The sequence below is a fragment of the Triticum urartu genome, chromosome 1, assembly GCF_003073215.2.
Source record: "Triticum urartu cultivar G1812 chromosome 1, Tu2.1, whole genome shotgun sequence".
Classification (NCBI taxonomy): domain Eukaryota; kingdom Viridiplantae; phylum Streptophyta; class Magnoliopsida; order Poales; family Poaceae; genus Triticum; species Triticum urartu.
The window spans coordinates 256,579,574-256,590,173 of NC_053022.1; the positions used below are offsets into that span (position 1 = coordinate 256,579,574).

General features: G+C 48.7%; 1 protein-coding gene across 1 annotated transcript; it reads left to right on the forward strand.

Moving 5' to 3' along the window:
• Positions 1-1,548: 1,548 nt before the first annotated feature.
• Positions 1,549-5,218, forward strand: LOC125528845 (protein unc-13 homolog). Its single transcript, XM_048693303.1, has 5 exons — positions 1,549-2,162; positions 2,269-3,141; positions 3,250-3,699; positions 3,774-3,960; positions 4,051-5,218. The coding sequence occupies exons 1-5, from the start codon at positions 1,650-1,652 to the stop codon at positions 5,001-5,003; spliced, it is 2,976 nt and encodes a 991-aa protein (XP_048549260.1). The 5' UTR covers positions 1,549-1,649; the 3' UTR covers positions 5,004-5,218.
• Positions 5,219-10,600: the final 5,382 nt, after the last annotated feature.

A 10,600-nucleotide genomic window follows, 5' to 3' on the forward strand; every position in this document is an offset into this window, starting at 1 on the left:
CTGTAGGGGTGAACCATAGGCACCAACGTTGCTAAAAAATGCAGACCAAACAGATAGTTTCTAGGTTAGCTTCTTATTGCCCAGGGTGGGTCTCACAAAAACGAAAAGTTATCATCCCACGATTATTGAAGTTGCCATTGTATTGAAATCAAAGTTGTCATTGTGTAGATGTCAAAATTGCCCCGTGATAATTTTTAATACAATACTTAAAAAGAAAAATAGGTGCCAATTTTGGAAACGATTTTCTTTATCGACTTAGTTTAGAACATCTTGTCGAAACAATGTCGAAGACAGGATAATAGTCTGAGTAGCGGCTTGAGAGGTACTAAATCAAATCAAAGTTTCCGAAATAGTAGCATATAAAAAAGCGTCGGCGCTATTGCCTTTGTCACTTGTATAAGTCGGGGCTATATTCCAGCGAAAATACAAAGGTGCATATGGGTGCGTGCGCACTCACGTGAATAGTATATTTATAAAAAATATTAGAAAAATTAAAAATTTCTGAAATTTTACAGTATGAAACTTAGTCGATCATTCTACTCACGTGTGAAGTTTCATGATGTATTAGCCCCGATGGTATTCTTAGAGGGTGTTTGTTTCCAGAGACTTATTGGTTTAGGACTTAAAAAAGTCCTTATAAGTCCCATCTAAACCAAACACGAGGGACTTATAGGGACTTAAAGTGGGTATTTGAGACTTATGAAATTAGACTCAAGAAGAGTCTTATAGGGACTTATAGTTGTAATATGGTCTTATAGGAACTTATAAGTCCTAGGAACCAAACAGATAGGGACTTTTTAAGGACTTATAAGTTGGGACTAAAAAAAGTCCTAAGACTTATGAACTAAACAGAGCCTTAGTAAATGCAATCCTATTATTCATTAAACAATGTTTATTAATATAGCTTCAATTTTGTCAATTTTGCCTAGATTACCATATACTCCCTCCGTCCGAAAATACTTGTCATCAAATGAATAAAAAGAGATGTATCTACATCTAGATATATCCCTTTTTATTCATTTTGATGACAACTATTTTCGGATGGAGGGAGTATGTGATTTCTTCATGAAACATATGCAAGTATACCAGTTGACTATGTATATTACAAAAATAAATTCAGTTTTTTTTAATTTTATCTAGCATTTTTCAAATTTACCATTTATAAACGAGATTGCTAAGTTTCAGTCGACTAAGACTTAACGAATTCTCAGTCAATGCTATGTTTGTGAGATCTTACATTAAGATCCATGCAAAATTTTCCTTTAATTTTTCTTTTTTCTTTTTATATATCGTGTCACTTGATTAAGACTTCCTTAAAACTCAGTCGACTCAAATCTAACTACACCCATTTCATAAAGGATGCGCACGCACCTATATTCACAAAAATCCGCGTCCTATATTCCGTTCCCTAAAAGATCACGTGCGAAACAACTTCTCTTGGTTCTCCTCGAATTGTGACACAGAAATAGTCCACCATCTATTTGGGCGTAGCTGCCTCAACCTTTCCGTCCCGTCCTTGCCTAGCCAGTTCTCTCGTGCCTCCATTGCGCGGCCGGGAGGGCGACGTCGCCAGCCAGCCAGCAGCGCTGCGAGCGACCTCGCTCGGCTCGGCCCGGCCCCGCCGACTGGAACGCACGGGAGACGTGACCATGGGCACGATGGGACACCACCAGCGGTCGCGCTCCGCCTCCGGGAGCCCCTCGGCGACGCGCTCATCAAACGCCACCGAGCTTGACTTCGCCGCGGTCGACCTAGAGTGCCCCTTCGGCGGCATCGATGCCCTCGGCGCCGTGGAGCTCCGCGAGACGGCGTACGAGATTTTCTTCATGTCCTGCCGCTCCTCCGGTGGCGCTGCAGCGTCGAGCCCCGGGGCGCGGGGCGGCGGCGCGTCGGAGGGGGAGGTGTCGTCACCGGTGGCCGGCGCGGGGGCGAGGGGCGGGAGCGCCGTCATGAGCAGCAAGGTGAAGAAGGCGCTGGGGCTCAAGCCGAGGCGGTCCGCGCCGACGATGGTGCGCACCTTGAGCCAGAATTCAGGCCCGGTCTCTCCCGGCCGAACACGGCGACCGATGACGTCGGCAGAGATCATGCGGCAACAGATGCGGGTGACCGAGCAGAGCGACGCGCGGCTCCGCCGAACGCTCATGCGCGCCGTCGTCGGACAGGTCCGGATGCGCACCCATGCATGCATGGCGATTTTCCCTCGCATCCATGCAATGCACGTGCCCCTGGTCGGTCGTGGAATTATCTATCCATTTATTATTTCCACAGGTTGGGAAGAAGCCTGATTCCATCGTCCTGCCATTGGAGCTACTTCGGCAGCTGAAGCCGTCCGAGTTCACCGACGGCGAGGAGTACCACCAGTGGCAGTTCCGGCAGATCAAGCTCCTAGAGGCAGGCCTCCTCCTGCACCCGTCCCTCCCGCTCGACCGCCTCCACGCCGCCGTGCTCCGTTTCCGCGAGGTGATGCGGGCCACGGAGATCCGCGCCATCGACACGGGCAAGGGCTCCGACGCGATGCGGGTCCTGACCAACGCCGTGCACGCGCTCGCGTGGCGCCCCGGCAGCGGCAGCGACGCGTGCCACTGGGCCGACGGCTACCCGCTCAACGTGCTCCTCTACGTGTCCCTCCTCCAGACCGTCTTCGACCACAGGGAGCCCACCGTGGTGCTAGACGAGGTGGACGAGCTGCTGGAGCTCATCAAGAAGACGTGGCCGATCCTGGGCGTCGGTCGGGCGGTGCACAACGTGTGCTTCGCCTGGGTCTTCTTCCAGCAGTACGTGGTGACCGAGCAGGCCGAGCCGGACCTCGCGTCCGCGACTCTCGCCCTGCTCGCCGACGTGGCGGCCGACGCCAAGCAGGGGAGCCGCGAGTCCCAGTCCCGTGACCCGGTGTACGCCAAGGTGCTCCTCAGCGCGCTCGGCAAGATGCAGGAGTGGTCGGAGAAGCGGTTGCTGGACTACCACGAGAGGTACGAGAGAGGCACCGGCGGGACTGCCACGGAGGGCATGGAGATATTGCTGTCCTTGGCGCTTGCCGCAGGCAAGATCGTCGCCGACCGAGAATACGCGGGCACCGGGAACTTCACCGCCGACCGCGTCGACTACTACATCAGGTGTTCCATGAAGAACATCTTCACCAAAGTGAGCCCGTGCTTCATCACGTAGGAAAAGCAAGAAACCATTAGCCCTACCATCAAGCTGTCGGACACAATTTGATATGATCGCCGGACATGATATATATGATTCCAGATACTCGAGAATGGCATGGGAGAGGCAGACCCTGCAAACGACCCCGGCGTGGTCCTGACGCGGCTGGCGAGGGAGACGGAGCAGCTGGCCATGTTCGAGCGCACCAACTTCAGCCCGCTGCTGAGGCGGTTGCACCCGGCCCCCATAGCGGTCGCCGCAGTCACCCTGCACGGCTGCTTCGGCGTGGTGCTGAGAGAGTACCTGGGCAAGGTCACCATCCTGACGGAGGAGCTCGTCCGCGTGCTCCACTCGGCGAATCGCCTGGAGAAGGCCCTGGCGCAGATGACCGCCGAGGACGCGGCGGACTGCAAGGACGACCGGGCAAGGGCCGTCGTCGGCGACATGGAGCCCTACGAGGTGGAGGCAGTGGTGATGAGCTTGCTCAAGGCTTGGATGGATGACAGGCTTCGGATCGGCAGCGACTGCCTCCTTAGAGCCAAAGAAACCGAGGTAATGAAGAACACTTCGATCTCTGGTGGATGAAGTGAAGCTGGAATTCGTAGAGCTTGACCTTGTTTTTGTAGAGCTGGATTCCCAAGTCCAAGGAGGAGCCTTTCCCCGCGTCGGCAATAGAGTTGATGAGGCTGTCCAGGGCGACCATCGACGAGTTCTCTGACATTCCGGCCACCGCAAAAGACGACGTGGTTCAGGCGCTCGTCTACGGCCTCGACTCAATCTTTCAAGACTACATCTCCTTCGTCGCATCATGTGGTAAACGATCCGATCAAACTCAATCCCGTTAAATAAACTTAGCATGCCATGCCATCATCGATCGATAGACTTGCTTCAATCCAAATGCAGGGTCGAAGCAGACCTACGTCCCTCCCCTCCCGGCGCTGACGAGGTGCAACCAGGACTCGGGCTTCTTCCGGCTGTGGAAGAAGGCGGTGCTGCCGTCGTGCCAAGCGCCGGAGGCCAACCCGCGCGGCGGCGCCTCGCAGCACACCCCGCGGCCATCCATAAGCCGCGGCACGCAGCGCCTCTACGTCCGCCTCAACACGCTCCACTACGTCCTCACCCACCTCCAGGCCATCGAGGAGACGCTCTCGTCACTCTCCTCTGCCTCCGGCGGTAACCGGGTGGCAACTTCCGTCAACTTCGACCGCACCCGCGCCGCGGCCCAGTCGGCGGTGTCCCACGTCGCCGAGGTGGCCGCATTCCGGCTCATCTTCCTCGACTCGCGCCACTCCTTCTACCAGGGCCTATACATCCGCAACGTCGTGGACACACGCATCCGGCCGGTGCTCCGCGCGCTGAAGCAGAACCTGTCGTTCCTCGTGTCCGTGCTCGTTGACCACGCGCAGCCAGTGGCTGTGCGGGAGGTGATGAAGGCCTCGTTCCAGGCGTTCCTGATGGTCCTCCTCGCCGGCGGCAACGACCGGACTTTCACTAGGGCGGACCACGGGATGGTGGAGGAGGACTTCCGGAGCCTGAAGCGCGCCTTCTGCACGTGCGGCGAGGGCCTGGTCCCCGAGGACGTGGTGGTGCAGGAGGCGGAGGCCGCAGAGGGCGTCGTTGAGCTCATGGCTCGGTCGACGGAGCATCTCATCACGGCGTTCGGCGCCGCCACGTCGGAGTCCATCGCGGGCGTGCGAGAATACGAGGACAGCGACGGGGGCACGACCCACCTACCGCCGACGAGGCAGTGGGGCCCTGCGGACCCAAACACCATCCTCCGCGTCTTGTGCCACCGCGACGACGAGGCCGCCAACCAGTTCTTGAAGCGCACGTTCCAGCTCGCCAAGCGGCGGTGATGTCGGCCAAATGCTCGAAGAATGAGTCTAGGTGCTACTACACTTTTTTAGTCCTATTACTGCAACAACAACAGTTGCGGCTACGTGGGCTGTATCTGTGCCGGCCCAAGTGAGCGGCCCATGTAATGCGTTCAGGTGTGAGTGTGCCTTGTTAAATAGCCGTTGCTAAAGCGTGAGGGTTGAGGATCCATGTACTGCCAAGTGCCAACTTCCCTAAAAAAATGTACTATCAACTTCACTGTCTCTGTTCCCGAGCAATGCTAGACCCACGTACAGTTACGTGAGGTTTTTATGTAAATGCTGATTTGGACGTAATTAACTGGTTTAGGATTAGTGGCTCGGGCCCACCTTAGTTAAAATCAGGAGGGAGGAGAGTATGTATGGAAGGGTACGTAAGATTACGTAGGATCTTTTCGTAGGTGTAGAATTATCGCTCTGTTCCTTACTCGGGACCTCTCTAATCGTCTTCCTCCACAAGTCACTCTATCCTTGTGTTCTATGAACCAAGACCTAGCTTGAAGCAGGAGAGTGCACCTGGTCGGTAGGTATCTACAACCAGTGACGGAGCCAGGAAAATCGAATGAGGGGGGCTAAGTGTTGCTAAGCCTTGTTGGGGAAGGACAATCCAACAGAATACATAATTTCAGCAGCAAAATGTCACTGTTCATATTAATACTAGGCTTAAATCAATAATGTTAGGGGGCTAGGCCACTGCTGACACCCCTGTCTTTGCCAATGTCTACAACATTTTATCACATCCACTTGTTTCTTCCCATTTTTCTTCGGTTCGTAAATTCCAGGAAAATGGCGTGGATCCTTCAGGAATCCACGCAAAACGCAACCATGTACCTCTGCTAGGGAGGAGTGAATTTCAAGTGAATCAATGGCGAAATCCGGCAAGCCCACGCTCCCGACGCACATGACGGCGGTGGAACTAACTTGGCAAAGCTACAACAGCTGGTTGCGGGCATCATCATACGGGATCCAAGCTTTTAAATCTAGGCCAATACGACCGATATATAGGCCGATATATCACTTTTGGGCCTCTACCGATATAAACATAACATATCATTTGGTAAATATCATTTTCCAACATATCATCCGATATGGACCGAAATATCGACCAATATGGCCGATATCTAGTCCGATATGTCCACCGGTATAGAACGATACGTAGATGACAACAATTCTTTATTACTCCCTTCGTACCTAAATATAAGTCTTTTTAGAGATTTCACTATAAACTACATAGACAGGTGTATATAGACATATTTTAAAGTGTAGATTCACTCATTTTGCTCCGTATGTAGTCCATAATGCAGTCTCTAAAAAGACTTATATTTAGGAACAGAGGAAGTAGAAAGCAATGAAATATGGTTATGCATTTACAATTTCATTATATATTATCAAAGTCATGCACAATGTTCCATACAAATGCATATATATTGTATTGTTTTTAATCATAGAGTAAGGATTTTGTGAATCTTTCCTCAATAGTTTCTTTATCAACAAGTTAATAAACAAGGAATCTAAAAGTGTTATGTTAAAGCATTGACATCATACATTTTTCGTTTACTAAAAATAAATATTTTGAACATGAATAATGAAAAAAAACTAGACTTGTTTTCTATGATATATCTACATATCATCTGATATATCACCCGATATCCGACATCCGATATGTCGAAACAAGACCGATACGAACCCGATATCCGATATTTTGAATCCAGGTTTGGGCCCAAACCTGTAGTTACCTTCAGATTTTGTTAGAACTTGACTTGATTTAGGCTAGCTTCGTTGGCTGGTGACCTTTCACATGGCGAGGATTCCCCATGGTTGGTGCGAGTGTTGATGTTCAAGGATCAACTATTGATAGGGGTATCCATAACTATATGGTCAATGATTAGTACGAGGGGGTCTGTACAATGATCTTATATTGAAGGTCGTCGTACACTCGACAAAGTGACACAAAGATGTTTTTTGAATAGGTTCATTTGCCTAGTCAGAACGCGACCTACATCCTATGAGGAAAATCGTCAAGAGTGGTGCTTAGCGCATGAAGAACTTGGAGTGTTGTAAATTTCGAAGTCCCACGACTCTTGACTGGTCCGAGCCTTACTAGGCCCTTGGATTCTGATTCCCAAGCTTCGGTTGAGCCTTGCTATAGGGACAAGGAGAGTGACTCCTGCTCTTGAGTTTATTCAAGTGGGAGTAAATGATTTAGATGCCATGTGGGGAGGCTTATATTGCCGGGTCCTTAACAAATGATCAAGGCTACCCTTCAGGCAAGGAGGTGGGGGAGTAGGACTAGGTGATTTTTCATCCTTCCGCCCATATGCCTCTAGTTGGGCTAGGAGAAGGGTTGTAGCACAGTAATGGATGAATGCCTACACTATTGAAGGCTTCCTTGTTGGGGCTTCGATTTCTTTCCTCCTTTGCCTCCATATTTCACTTATTCTTTTTAAGTGGTCTTCTTTCTTTGACTTGTTGACCATGAAGGTTTGCTTGGACTTTCGTTGATTGAAGTGGCTTGCTTGGAATCATAGGGGCTTTCTTGGACCATTGCTGACCTCCTTGAATTGTGTTACGCGGCCTTTACTTTTGCTGATCACCTATGTGGCTTGCCACATAGGATAGGGGGTGGGACCTAAAGTAGAGTGAGTTGCAGAAAACCACCACATTGAAGTCTAGGTTTGCAGAAAACACCGTTCTATAAATTTCTACTCGAAATCACTGATTTTGGGCTTAATCTGTTACAGAAAACACTGACTCATTGCTACTTGTGAGCTGCGTTGGGATTTTCACAAAGAGGAGAGGATGATGCAGTACAGTCGAGATAAGTATTTCCCTCAGTTAAGAACCAAGGTCATCAATCCAGTAGGAGAACCACGCAAGACCTCATGAACAACACCTACACACAAAATAAAAAAAATACTTGCACCCAACACAAAACAAGGGGTAGTCAATCCCTTGGCGGTTAATTGCAAGGATCAAATCTCGAAGTGATGATGCAACAAGGTTGATGTAGAGGCCCTCCGTGATCGATTCCCCCTCCGGCAGAGTGCCAAAAAGGTCTCTAGATGGGATCTCCAAAGAAAAGAAACTTGCGGCGGGGAAAAAGTATTTTGGGTGGCTCTCTGATGTATTGGGAATATTTGGAAATATATAGAGCTGGAATTAGGTTAAGAGGTGCCACAAGGGGCCCACAAGCCTAGGGGCACGCCCACCCGGGGCGCGCCTGGCAGGCTTGTCGCTCCCTCGTGTCTCTTCAGGTCTTCTAGGGTCCCTTCTGGTCCAGAAAAAATGTCAATTTTTTTTGTAGCATTTGGACTCTGTTTGGTACTGATTTTCTGAAAAGCCAAAAACAAGCAAAAAATAGCAACTCACGCCGGGCGCTAGATTAATAGGTTAGTACAAAAATATGATATATAATTGCATAATAAACATCCAAGATTGATACTATAATAGCATGGAACAATAAAAAAGAGACGTATCCACATCCCCAAGCTTAATTCCTGCTCTTCCTCGAGTAGGTAAATGATAAATACAGAATTTTTGATGTGGATTGCTACCTAACATGTTCATCATGTAATCTCTTTTGTGGTATGAATATTTACACCCGAATGATTCAAAGCAATAGTCTATAATTTGACATAAAGACATCAATACTCAGGCATACCAACAAACAACCATGCCTTTCAAAATATCAATGCTAAAGAACGCTATCCCTACAAAATCATATAGCCTTATCATGATCCATCCTCTTAAGATCAAATATAAATCATGCACTACCCCGGTGTTAGCCAAGTAATTGGTTCATACTTTTCAACACGCTTCAGCTTTTTCAACCCCCACACAATAGATGAGCGCAAGCCATGGATATAGCACTATCGGTGGAATAGAGTATGGTAGTAGAGATGATATGTAGGAGACAATGTCGGGGGATTGATTCTGAGCCACGGGAAATCCTCCAAAACCCTGGTTCGAGCTCTGGGGGCCTGGCTTTACGTCTACGAGGCTACGAGCTTGCGCCATGAGGACATAGCGAGCTACCCAGGTTCGGGCCACGGTGAGGTGTAAAACCCTACTCTTGCTTGGTTGTGTTGGTTGTGGACAGTGCTCCTGGAGCTACAAGATGAGCCAAAGCTCTGGGGGGGGGGGGGTTAGCACTGGCGCTAGGGTTTGGGCAGGAGTCGATCCTTTGGTACGACGGCCGCTCTGTCCATTTATAGGTGCCTTGGGCCTCTTCCCCGAAAATATGAGCGGGAAAGGACTACCATAGGGTGGTAATTCAAAAGGGGACATGCGCGGGTGCTTCCCCTTACAAAAGGCGGTCTTCTCCTTCTAAAGTGCTTATCCATGATGCGCCAGGGGCTCCATGATGACCTCCGTCCTACCGCACCATGATGCGGCTTGAACTACGTCGGTATTTCCCCAAAGAGGAAGGGATGATGCAGCACAACTACGGTAGGTATTTCCTTCAGTGATGAGACCAAGGTTATAGAACGAGTAGGAGAACCACGCAACACCACGTAAACAACTCCTGCACACAAAGAACAAATACTTGCAACCTGACATAAGAGAGGGGTTTTCAATCCCTCACGGGTAAAAATACAGGTAAAATTGTAGTAGATTGGATAAATAGATTTCGCGGAAACGTGAGATAAAATAAATAATAATAAATTGCAGCAAGGTATTTTTTATTTTTTTGGATTAATAGATATGAAAATAAAAGGAAATAAAAATAGACCGCAGAGGCAAATATAATAAAGAAGAGACCCGGGGGCCGTAGATTTCACTAGTGGCTTCTCTCGAGAAAAATAGCATACGGTGGGTACACAAATTACTGTTGGGCAATTGATAGAACTTCAAATAATCATGACGATATCCAGGCAATGATCATTATATAGGCATCACGTCCAAGATTAGTAGACTGACTCCTGCATGCATCTACTACTATTACTTCATACATCGACCGCTATCCAACATGCATCCAGTGTATTAAGTTCATGGAGAAACGGAGTAATGCAATAAAAACGATGACATGTTGTAGACAAGATCTATTTATGTAGAAATAGACCCCATCTTGTTATCCTTAATAGCAACGATACATATGTGTCGGTTTCCCTTCAGTCACTGGGATCAAGCACCGTAAGATCGAACCCACCACAAAGCACCTCTTCCCATGGCAAGAAAAATCGATCTAGTTGGCCTAACTAAACCAAAGATTCGAAGAAGAAATATGAGGCTATAAGTAATCATGCATATAAGAGATTGAAAGATTCAAATAACTTTCATGGATAAAAACATAGATCTGATCATAAAGTCAAAGTTCATCGGATCCCAACAAACACACCGCAAAAAGAGTTACATCAAATAGATTTCCAAGAGACCATTGTATTGAGAATCAAAAGAGGGCGAGAGGAAGCCATCTAGCTACTAACTACGAACCCATAGGTCTACAATGAACTACTCACGCATCATCGGAGAGGCACCAATGAGGATGATGAACCCCTCTGTGATGGTGTCTAGATTGGATCTGTGGTTTCTAGAACTTGCGGCGGCTGAAATTGATTTTCGTTGACTCCCATAGGGTT